Source organism: Gopherus evgoodei, chromosome 3 (genome assembly GCF_007399415.2).
Source record: "Gopherus evgoodei ecotype Sinaloan lineage chromosome 3, rGopEvg1_v1.p, whole genome shotgun sequence".
Taxonomy (NCBI): Eukaryota; Metazoa; Chordata; order Testudines; family Testudinidae; genus Gopherus; species Gopherus evgoodei.
In genome coordinates, this window is record NC_044324.1 from 118,612,909 (window position 1) to 118,625,162 (window position 12,254).

Consider the following 12,254-nt stretch of genomic DNA (forward strand, 5'->3'; position numbering starts at 1 on the left):
TTGCTCAGAGTCATGGTCTTCCTTCTTTAATTTAACTGTCTTAGTATCTATCCTCTTTTTTTGCATACATACAATAATTTTTTAATGCTCTCACCTCACTCTCTCTCTCTGCCCTCATCGTGCATATAACTATTTCATTCAATAGTTTGAGCTACTTCCACACTGCTTCCTCTCTAGTCATTTTCTACTGTTTTACTCTTATCTGTTTCCACCCTCATTTGCTATATTGCAGTCATAACTTTTAAAACAGCATCAGCATAGTACAGTTCTTTATCAGACCTCCTGAAGTGATGGATGCAGAACCCATAGATACAGAATTACACAGAGGGAAAATGGGAGTGGAGAAGCTGTCATTTGGGGGCATGTTAAAAATAGATATTTTCAATAAAAGTTATAAACAATTACATTCTGGAGAAGAGAAAAACAAAATATAAACATGGAAGGGGCTTGTTACTCTTGCATTGCTGAGCTCTTTGAACTGAAACAATCCAAAGTACACTGTGCTTATGATGTGATAATTCAATGTGATGATGAGAGTCTGATGCAATGTCAAGTCCAAAAGTGAATATTATTATCAGCACTTTGAACATGTGTAAAGATCTGTGGATGGCAGCAATGTGACAATATCATGCATTGGTAGATTATTAACTAAAGTAAGAGACAGAATTTTATCACAACAGTGCTGTAGTTTTGTGTGTGTTTAATTTTCTCTTCTTAGTAGCAGTGTCTCTATCTCAGAAGGTGCTGGTTCAAAATAGAGTTGAAAGAACACTCCAGATGGGGTATAAGCACAATGGTTTGTGAGCATAGTGGTCTTTTCTCCCTGCCATTTTGCACAAATCTTTAACGATAAAGTAAATTTGTGTTCTTTCTGCAGATAAAATTTGCATGTTTTTTGTTTCTTCCATTGATTCCTTGCCCTTTTTGACACCACACATTTCTTCTGCTGCTTCTGCTGCTTTTCCCAGAAAGATCCTACAGATCCTAGGTGTAGCCATATGATCAAGGTTGGGTCATTTGGGTAAGAGAAATGGCTTCCACAGAGCTATTCAGCACCCCCACTTTTCCTTATGCTTTTTTCCAAGCAATTTTGCAAACCTTGAGCCTTGATTTCATGTATGAGCTTGTCTCCACTTACCTGCAAAATAAGATTGTGCTTGCTCCAACCTCCACTACTTGACTGTCAAAATTTTGGCCCATACTCTGTACTTAATCACTTCTACTACGAGCAATAGCAGTTCTAACTTTGTTTAACAATTCGTACAAATAAAAACTTCAGTCACTGTTAACATGTTTAAAAGATCAGTTGCTAAATCTTCGTAGAAATCTTCCCTTAGACATGGAAAGAAAGAGCTGAGCAAGAAAGAAAAGAAGTTCTACCAGGTCTGATTCTGCCCATTAAAGTCAGTAGGAGTCTGCTATTAATTTCAGTAAGAAGAGAATCAGGCTTCTGATGAATTCTAGGTGTTGTGATGTTTAATGGAATGTTTAATGAATTCTTGAGACTAGATAGACTACTGTTTAGAAAGTGTTATGGCTTCAGCCAAGAGTTAGCAGTTCAGGGCCTCCTGTTCTTGTTTTTATTGTTTTTAGTAAATTATCTTTAGTCATTTAAGTGTGTGACAAAATATAAAGTAGGCACATAAGAGTTTATGAAGGAAGCTGGCATAGTGCCCGACACTCCCATTGTTCATAATTGCTTTCAAATACATTATGAAGTATAAATATCAGAGTTCATGTAAAGTAACACAATTGTAATGTCTGCTCTTATTTTAAAAAAATCCTGCTAAACTCTACTGCAAAATCACTCAGCATTGGCCCAACTCTGCTTCCTTTGAAGCCAGTGGAAGTGATATCACTGAATTCAATGGGAGCAGAATGCTGAGCACTGTTGAAAATCCAACTCTGTGCACACACATTTGCTTTTTAAAAGTGTTTTATTTCTGTGTGAATATTTTGCTTGTAAAAGATACCAAATTCTGAGTCCTGGAGACTGAAGTCCTCTTGTACCCATGGAAAAGATACAAGGTTCTCCACAAAGCCCCACTAGTATATTTTAGCCATGACCTGTAGGGAAGGCCTCTATGAGCAAATGAGTTATTCAATCTGCGTGCTCATTTAATCCTTGGCCTCTCTGATGCAACTGCCAATAAGGAGCCTTCATCCAGCACCCATTGTCTTCCATTTAACCTTTCCATTGACTTCAGTGGGAGTTGGGTGGGGCCTGAAGTTATGAGAGCGTTAGTTGTACTTGGTTATTTTGTGATGTCGCCAATTTAATGATAATGTAACAAATCCATTTCATATAAGATGGCATCAGCCTTTGGTCACTGTTGCCACAACATGGTTTTTAACACTTTTTTTCCCTTTACTGCAGCACTCCCCTTTTAATTTGTAGTAGATTGTAGGTTTTACACTGGATCATGACATACAGTATTATGTTAATAGTAAGCACCTATATAAGACTGAACACCAATGCAAAGCAAATGCTACATTCTGAAGCGAATTCGGTATGATCAACTATTTGTCTTGCCATCCCAATTCTATGAGGAGGCATGTAACCCAAACAAAGACACATAGGCATTGTCATATTGGATCAGAGCAGTGGGCCATCTAGTCCAGTACCTGTCACTGAAAAAAGCTAGTGCCAGATTCTTTGGAGGAAGGTGTAAGAAACCCTGAGAGGGAAAATTATGGAATAATTTATCCATAGAGGAAGTTTCCTCCTAATCCATGTCTGTTTGTGGTTAATTTATATCCTGAAACATGAGGATTTATGTCCCTTCTAAAATATCCACTTCTTCTTGTATTATGAGAGGGTAACTAGAAGTTCCTGACTTACCTTCTCTATACCACAGATTACTGTGTATATGTCTATCATGTATCCTCTTATTTGTCTGCTCTCTAACCTAAACATTCCCAGTCTTATCAATATTACCTTATTTAGAAGTCTCTCCATATCTCAAATAATTTTTGTTGGTCATCTACAAACTCCTTCTATTCTGCTATATCTTTTTATAGGTAGGGTGACCAGAATTAAAATTATTCCAGGAGAGGGCCCTCCCATTGATTTATGTGATGAGATTATCAGATTTTCAGTATTAATTCCGTTCCTTATACATTTGAACATTTTGCCTGCTGTGTGGACCACCACTGCTCATTGACCAGATGTTTTCATTGAGTAGTTTACAATCATTGCTAGCTCTTTTTTCTTGAATAGTTGCAATTAATTTAGAATTTAGCAACAAGTAGTTCAAATTATTCCTTCCAAGTCATGCACCCATCTGTGCTGCAGATTGTATTGCATGTATCCCAGTGTATGTTTAAACTTGCTACTAATTTACAAACATCTTCAAAAACTGCATAACAAAGTAAGATGTGTAGAGAGAAGCTGAAATAGCAGACTTAAGTCAAATTTCCAAAAGTGCCTTGTAACTTATGAGCCTAAGTCCCAATGAATTTCAATGGGTGTTAGGATCCTAAGACATTTAGGTGCTGTTGATAATTTTACTCTATGTATTTTTAAAAAATGGATTCCTAAACCCTGAACAATAAGTTTACAATGATAGCAAAGCTAATTAATAATGACTTGGTAGCTGAGAGACTACAGTTGCATTCTGAAAAAGGACATATTAAATACATGATTAGTTCAGCCAATTAACATTATACAAGGAATAAGAGACAAAAGAAAACTCTGCTGTAATAATAATTGATTATTTATATTTCAGTGTGATCTACTTTACCGTATGTAGTGCATTCCTTTGGGGCTATATTGTGGCTTTTAGGACATGGCCTACTTGGTGGCAGCTCCAAGAGTCATTGTGCCTGAGGGAAACTCATCACTCTGGTAGCAGTGATGGAAGCATACTTGCACTTCTGTTATACTCTGGATCAGGGTGCATCATGCGCTATCCTCCTCCTTCCGTGTCAGCTCCGCTCAGCTGACTTGTGAAGAAGGCAGCAGGTCTTCCATGGGCTTCTCACTGCTAGTGCTAGCTTCATCTTTCCCCCATCTTCCACACTTATGCCAGATAATCACAATCTAAGATGTGGAGAAATTGGAGAAGGTCCAGAGAAGAGCAACAAGAATGATTAAAGGTCTTGAGAACATGACCTATGAAGGAAGGCTGAAGGAATTGGGTTTGTTTAGTTTGGAAAAGAGAAGACTGAGAGGGGACATGATAGCAGTTTTCAGGTATCTAAAAGGGTGTCATCAGGAGGAGGGAGAAAACTTGTTCACCTTGGCCTCCAATGATAGAACAAGAAGCAATGGGCTTAAACTGCAGCAAGGGAGATTTAGGTTGGACATTAGGAAAAAGTTCCTAACTGTCAGGGTAGTTAAACACTGGAATAGATTGCCTAGGGAAGTTGTGGAATCTCCATCTCTGGAGATATTTAAGAGTAGGTTAGATAAATGTCTATTAGGGATGGTCTAGACAGTATTTGGTCCTGCCATGAGGGCAGGGGACTGGACTCGATGACCTCTCGAGGTCCCTTCCAGTCATGGAGTCTATGAGTCTATTCTTCGGTACACAGTGATTTCAGTGTGAAAGAATTTGTCATTATGATTTTTGAATGGAATTTCATATAAACATCCATTTGCTATAGTATTACTACCTTCAAGATACATCGTGAAGGATGAATGTGTGTTTTAAGGTTGGGATCACCCATCATTACATCACTGAAGCAGTGTTTCCTCATTGACATTTACATGAAAATTAGCCTACTATTTCACAAATTCAAACTACATTTCGTATTTCAACATCAAAATGTTCATTGTCTGGGATCTGGCTGCTACAAAAATAGAGGGAAATGATCAGCTCAGAACTGTGTTAATAATCAAGTTAAAGTGATTATTATCTATTACAGGTTAACATGAGTCATTTTGTGCAGCTTAATATTTGTAATGTATATCAAAATATAAAGGAGTTCCATGTTACACAATATGTACAGCATATGCTGTAAGAGTTATCAAAAGCCAGATAAACAGAATAGTTTAGCAGATGTTCTTTATTAGTGCTGCATAATCAATGTTTCCTCCTTGTAAATAGTCAGAATAACTAAGCCATTTATAGCTGATCTATCATTACTCCTGCTGTTCTGTTGCCATTAGAGCATGGCTTTGATTGCTGAATGTCCAAAGTCACATTCTGATTAGCTGGTAGGAGGAAGAAGGGCTGAAACTGACATGCTCCTAGACAGGTCTCACTCTTCCTCTGAAATAAATGCCATAATAACCCCTTTACCACTGTCACCCTTATGCTTCACAATGCACCCTAAGCATGTATCAATAGTCTGCTAATGAACAGCCTAATGAGGTTATAGCTGTGAATTAATATTCTGTTGAAGCCAATGGAATGTTAGGATGAACTTGGTAAGTATGATAGCACAGCAGGGATGATCTTTCTAGAGGTACCTGTAATTCTTCTGCAGCAGTAACTCTACTGGGGCCACCCACATCCAAGGCAAATGTGTGACTAGTGGCCAGGTTTAAACATTTGCTCAGCAATATAAAAGAAAAACTGTATATTTACTAGTGCAAGAGCAGAGAATAAATATTTCTATTTATATAAACAGTAAATATGTGCCTGTTTGTGCACTGGCATCTCTCCTTTCAGCGTCCAAGGAGCCCATCATTGAGCCTGGCTCCTGGTTCAGTGTTATGCCTTCCTACTACTAGCCTGGCGCAACCCTTGGACATCTTGTTTCTCCTCTAAGCATTTTTCCAATACCTTGAGGTACTCACATATCTTGGTGAGGTTTTTGAGCATTGGCTGTTTATCCCTATGACCTGGACTTCTCTCTTGTCTTAGAACAAGTCTGACTGGGACCCCTCTTTTCATTTCACCATTCCATCTGAATGGCCAGCAATGATATCCTGCATCCAGAAGGTCCATGAGTCTGGACAAGGGGATGATATTGTTCTAATTCCCACACAGAAGAGGGACCAAGGCTCAAGAAAGGATCAATGGGTTTCTGTCCCAAACAGTTATTACTATTCTATGACTACTTGTTTCTATTCGACTAAGCAGCCAATCTTTCCTAATTAGGGGGTAATATTTTCCAAAGTAACTAAATTACTTAGTAGCCAAATCTTGTTGACTTTCAATGGGACTTTGGTTCCTAAGTCACTAAGGGCCAGATTTTTAAAAGTATTTAGGCACTTAAAGATACAGATAGTTCTCAAGTAGGGTTTTCAAAAGTATCTAGATGCTTTAGAAAGTCCATCTAGCCACCTATCTGCGTCTTTAGCTACCTAAATACCTTTCAAAATCTGACCCTTAGGCGCTTTTAATATTTTTACCTTCGATCTTTTAGAGAATTGCCTCAATAATAGTAGCTGCTGGTGGGATTTCCCAACAGTGCCAGGTTTGGAGGGCTATGTGTGTAAGAGAAGGCTAATTTACAGGTAAGGAACAATATTTTCTGAGTTATTCCCTCCATATTGAGATAGACATGGTTTGCTCGGTCTCTCTCATGACATATAGAGATTAAAATATGGGCAGGTACCTTCATCATAAATCTTATTTAAGCTGGTTGGATATTTTAATTTCAAAACCCTGATTCCTTTGTTATATCTCATTCTGATTCAAACACTGGGATAATTTTCCTTGCAGATTTGTGGTTTGGGCTCTTCTGGTTTACAACTCTACCAACAACATCAGTTTAGAAGAGGAAGCCATCCGACAGAAACTCATAAGCAATAATGAAACCATAGGGGACGGACTGAGGGTCCATACAGTGGATGTTGATCCAGTAGGTAGGTAAAGAAGTTTCAACTTTGCCATTCTTCAGGTTTTGTTTGCTCGCCCCAAAACAAGTCCCTTCCCCTGCTCCCCCTATTTAGTGAACACTAAAGGCTCTAACATGAACTTCCCTATTGTACTGAATCATAGAATATCAGAGTTGGAAGGGACCTCAGGAGGTCATCTAGTCCAATCCCCTGCTCAAAGCAGAACCAATCCCCAACTAAATCATCTCAGTCAGGGCTTTGTCAAGCCTGACCGTAAAAACCTTTAAGGAAGGAAATTCCATCACCTCCCTAGGTAACCCATTCCAGTGCTTCACCACCCTCCTAGTGAAAAAGTTTTTCATAATATCCAACCTAAACTCCCACATTGCAACTTGAGACCATTACTTCTTGTTCTGTTATCTGCTACCACTGAGAACAGTCTAGCTCCATCCATCTCTTTGGAACCCGTTTCAGGAGGTTGAAAGTACTATCAGATCCCCCGTCATTCTCCTCTTCTGCAGACTGAAATCTGGTATCTTCTAATTCAGATAAAAATTATGACCAGACAAATAGGGCCATCAATGGACTCTCAGCAACTGGTCTGTGGGTTTCAAATTGCCATTCTGATATCCAAGTTCTCGGCTGCTAACTCAGCATAGCTCTTTAGGCTTCAGCGGAGTTATGCCAATTTACAGCAGCTGATGATCTGGCCTAGTAGGTCCAGGACAAAGGTGTACAATGTACAGCACCCAACCTTTAAAAACATGTTGCAGGCACCCACTGGAGAAAAGATCTTTAGCAGAATGGTAAAAAAATGTGATGCCAGAGAGACTGATAAATTAAGCTATAATTTACTTGATAAAAGTTAAGATCTGTTCTCATTTATGTACATTGTTGTTTTGTAGAAAAATGTACAGCTGAAGAAAACCCTCTGAACTATTTCTGGCCAGATACTAGACCCACTTTAACCAACTTTACATTGTGCCATGGGAGCTCAGTCCAGATTGCATCAAGAACATGGTAAGTAATCATGAAGACCTGTCAGAAGCATAGGTGGCAGGTTATATACTTTTGTGGTACTCAGGCACCAGGAATATTCAGGGCTGGGGGCCCTGCTCCAGCAATATTTGGAGCTGAGTCTCTCCCCTGGCCCTGCCTGGATTGGGCCCCGGCCTCCACTCCCCTATGCATCTCTCCCCACCATCACATCTCTGCCTGAAACAAAGCGGCACATCCTCCGCTGTGCCTGTTTGTGCTGCTGCTGGTGTAGCACATTCCTAAGCGGAGCAGCTCCCGGTAGAACTGCTGTCTGCTGCCCCAGGGTCCTAGCACCCCCCATCCTTTAATGGCAGGGCAGGCTGCCCTTACCCTGCCCTTTCGCCCTAGCCCTGAGCCTCTCCAATGCCCCAAACCCCTCATCCCCAGCCAGAGCCCTCATCCCCCTGCACCCTAATCCTCTGCCTCAGCACTGAGCTCCCTCCTGCATCATGAACCTCTCAGCCCCAGCCACAGCCCTCATCCTCCCGCACTCTAATTCTCTGCCCCAGCCCTTAGCCCCCCTGCATCATGAACCCCCCAACCCCCTGCACCCTAATCCTCTGCCCCAGCCCTGAGCTCTCCGGCATCATGAACTCCTCATCCTCAGCCCCAACCCTCATCCCCCTGCACCCTAATCCTCTGCCCCAGCCCTGAGCCCCTTCCTGCATCATGAATCCCTCATCCTCAACCCCACAGCCCTCATCCAAACCTCTGCCCTAGCCCTAAGCCCCATCCCACACCCCAAACCCCTCATCCTCCGTCCCACAGCCCTCACCTCTGCACTCCCTCCTATCCCCAAACTCCCTCCCAGAGCGTGTACCCCCTCCCCCTTCCCACACACCTCTTCCCACCTCCAAACTCCCTCCCAGAGCCTGCACCCCTCACCCCCTTCTACGCCCCCACCCCCAGCGCAGAGCCTGTACCCAAACTCTGTCCCAAAGCCTGCACCCCTCACCCCCTCCTGCACACCCACCCCCTGCCCCAGCGCAGAGCCTGCACCCAGCATCCAAACTCCATCTCAAAGCCTGCACCCTGCACCCCTCCTGCACCCTAATCCCCAGCCCAGGACCTGCACCCCAGACCTCCCCACCAAAACTCCCTCCCAGAGCCCTAGGCAGGTGGGGGCAGAGTCTGGGGTGGCAGAGTTGCGGGGGGCGGGTTCTGGGCACCACCAAAATTTCTACAAACTTGCCACCCATAGTCAAAAGCTGTGAGCTGTCTAATGGCGAAACCAATATTCAGTATTCACATTTTAGTGTGTATGCCATTTAAATTGTGTCCGATTTAGTCCATGAATGGATCCATGTTATTTTAAAGTGAGGTTACTTTCATATTGTGACACATGCAGGTCCAAATAGCACAGAGAGGCACGTGTTGTTGGAGTAGAGATATCTCCTTGATTAGTAATAACCAGGAAAAGATTCAAATAGACATCACTTCTTCAAGGTGTAATGAGACCTGCAAATACTATCTGGTGAAAAAATAATTATAATTGTATCTTCTTACCTAACAGATCTGCTCCCTGTTTATCTTCAAATCATTCTTTTATTTAGCTGTCAAAAATAATGTTTTACTACAGCTAGTACTTCAAAACCAATAGTAAACTGGATTCTATACTGATTTGTCCATCACAGACAGTATTCTTAGCTGAATTCTAGTTGAAGAGGTTTATTTGGTAGGTTCTGAGACCTCTCATCTAGTTAAAGCAAAGTTGGATTCACATTAAATACTTTGAAAAGTGCACTAAAATGCGTAGATTTAACAGAGACACTGGTTTTATGGCACATTACAACAATTCGTAACACACCCGACTGCCTGCTAACCCTCCATTGTCCTATAGTATAGATATTTATCGCCTGTTTCATTTTTAGTGGTCTTCTACACTGTGTGTGAACCACTTAGCAATCTGTTCCACCTTGTATTTAATTTGGACATTCTGGTTATCTTCCCCAGGCCTGAGGAAGAACTCTGTGAATCTCAAAAGCTAGTTCTTTCCACCAGCAGAAGTTGGTCCAATAAAAGATATTACCTCACCTACCTTGTCTTTCTCATTTCCTGAGACCAACTCAGCCACAGCATTGAAATGGGCAGTTTGGCAGTAGTTAGTAGTAGCAGGGAGTAAAGATGTGGCTAAGGCTTTAGGCTGGAGGTTTTAAGATTTAGACTGGGGACTCAGGAGACTTGCTGTGTGAGCTTCAACAAGGCACTTAATCTCTCCATGCCTCAATTCCCCAGCTGTAAAATGGGGGTAATAATCCTGCCTTTCTTCCATGTATTGGTCTGTCTTCTCTATTCAGACTATAAATTTTTCAAAGCACAGACTGTCCTTTCCTGAATGTTTGTACAGTACCTATCACAATGAGGCTTTAATCTAGGCGTGATGGTGATACCAATGATGGTAATAACTATAGTTAATATGATAGCCATAAGCAATAATACAGGCTAATAATGAATACTTTTAAAGCTGTAAAAAGCCTTATCTGCCTACATTGTAGCTGGAACATGGGCTGAGAAGGCTGATCCAGCTCTTTTACTTTCTGGAAACAACATGGCAACATGAACATCAGCCTCAAGGTTTTGTGCCAGACAGGAAAACAACCAGAGTTTGTGTTTAACTAACTTACTTCCTCAGCCTGTTAATCTTGTACAAATACCATTAGGTTCTGATTGAACAACATTTGCTGCAAAGTAGTTGGGGCAGGGGTCACACTGTTTTGATGTGTGTGCCACTGAGTGACTACACATTGAAGCTCCTGGCCTTTACTGCCCCAGGACTGCTTATCTCTATTGCACACTCATTTGGGGCCTACACAATAACTTTGATTGTCAGCATAAAATATTTCTAATCCAAAATTTTTATTCTGCTTCGTAGTAGGCTATTCTTGCCTAGCAGTCTCCAGTAACTCTTGCCAGTACTAGGAACAAAAAGAAGCAGGCAACTACATGCTCAGTTGCTACACTGTAGAAACAAAAAGATGCCAAAGATTTGTGTGTGTGTGTGGTTTACAAAGGATGAAATGCACAGCCAAAATGTGTAAGCATCCTGCCATCTGGTGTGAAAATGGTGGGCGTGATTAAGTGAAAAATGACAGTGGAGCAGAAATTCAGTGATGTTTTGATCCCACCACTCAAAAAAGGCTCAAATAGACAGCCTATGTAGATTAACCTGTCCCAGGCATGGAGGAAAATGTTAAATATAGTAATGTCTCTGTGACACTGGGTCCTAAGCAAACCCCAGAGCAACAGAAGACTGATGTGGCCTGCAAACATTGTACAGTATTAATCGCAGATTTGGTAGTGCAGAGGTAACCAGATGTTGGTTAGCACATCAGTGAAACCTACTGCCGTGCTTTTGATGATGTGTGGAACTCATACTCAGTCATAGAAAAAATGTTAGAGGGACAATGTCAGGTTACAATTTATATTTCCCAAAACTACATTAAAAAAGTATTAAATATGCTATGTCAAGCACTCAGTAGTTAGGATATGCCAGAATTAAGGTTGCCTTAATTTGTCCCACTTGTGCGTATGAGTTATGATACCGTCTTTTATTACAGGGCTATAGAGTGTTTTTTCCATAGTTTGGAAATATAATCCATGGAAATAATCTATTTCTATCATAACCTTAGTCCCATATTTGGACCTTAGCGTCCAAAATATGGGGGTTAGCTTGAAAACCTCCAAGCTTAGTTACCAGCTTGGACCTGGTACTTGCTGCCACCACCCAAAAAATTAGAGTGTTTTGGGGCACTCTGGTCCCCCTGAAAAACCTTCCCTGGGGACCCCAAGACCCAAATCCCTTGAGTCTCACAACAAAGGGAAATAATCCTTTTTCCCTTCCCCCCTCCAGGTGCTCCTGGAGAGATACACAGACACAAGCTCTGTGAATCCAAACAGAGTGACTCCCCCTCTCCGTTTCCAGTCCTGGAAACAAAAGCACTTTCCTCTTCACCCAGAGGGAATGCAAAATCAGGCTAGCCAATTCAACACACATAGATCTCCCCTGATTTCTTCCTCCCACCAATTCCCTGGTGAGTACAGACTCTATTTCCCTGAAGTAAAGAAAAACTCCAACAGGTCTTAAAAGAAAGCTTTATATAAAAAAGAAAGAAAAATACATACAAATGGTCTCTCTGTATTAAGGTGACAAAATACAGGGTTAATTGCTTAAAAGAAATATGAATAAACAGCCTTATTCAAAAAGAATACAAATCAAAGCACTCCAGCACTTATATTCATGCAAATACCAAAGAAAAGAAACCATATAACTTACTATCTGATCTCTTTGTCCTTACAGTTAGAAACAGAAGATTAGAAAACAGAACTACTTCTCCAAAGCTCAGAGAAAGCAGGCAGACAGACAAAAGGCTCAGACACAAACTTCCCTCCACCCAGAGTTGAAAAAATCCGGTTTCCTGATTGGTCCTCTGGTCAGGTGCTTCAGGTGGAAGAGACATTAACCCTTAGCTATCTGTTTATGACA

At 41.2% G+C, this 12,254-nt stretch overlaps 1 protein-coding gene across 5 annotated transcripts in view; it reads left to right on the forward strand.

Annotated features, from left to right (window-relative positions):
• Positions 1–12,254, forward strand: part of ADGRG6 (adhesion G protein-coupled receptor G6) — a 175,485-nt gene that overhangs the window by 102,384 nt on the left and 60,847 nt on the right. For all 5 annotated transcript variants that reach the window (XR_003999617.1, XM_030556456.1, XM_030556457.1 and 2 more), the window contains 2 exons: positions 6,618–6,760; positions 7,639–7,753. Coding sequence is in view for 4 of the 5 variants with exons in the window: in XM_030556456.1 (XP_030412316.1) it covers positions 6,618–6,760; positions 7,639–7,753 (258 nt within the window). In the remaining variant the exon portion in view is untranslated. The remainder of the gene's footprint in view (positions 1–6,617; positions 6,761–7,638; positions 7,754–12,254) is intronic.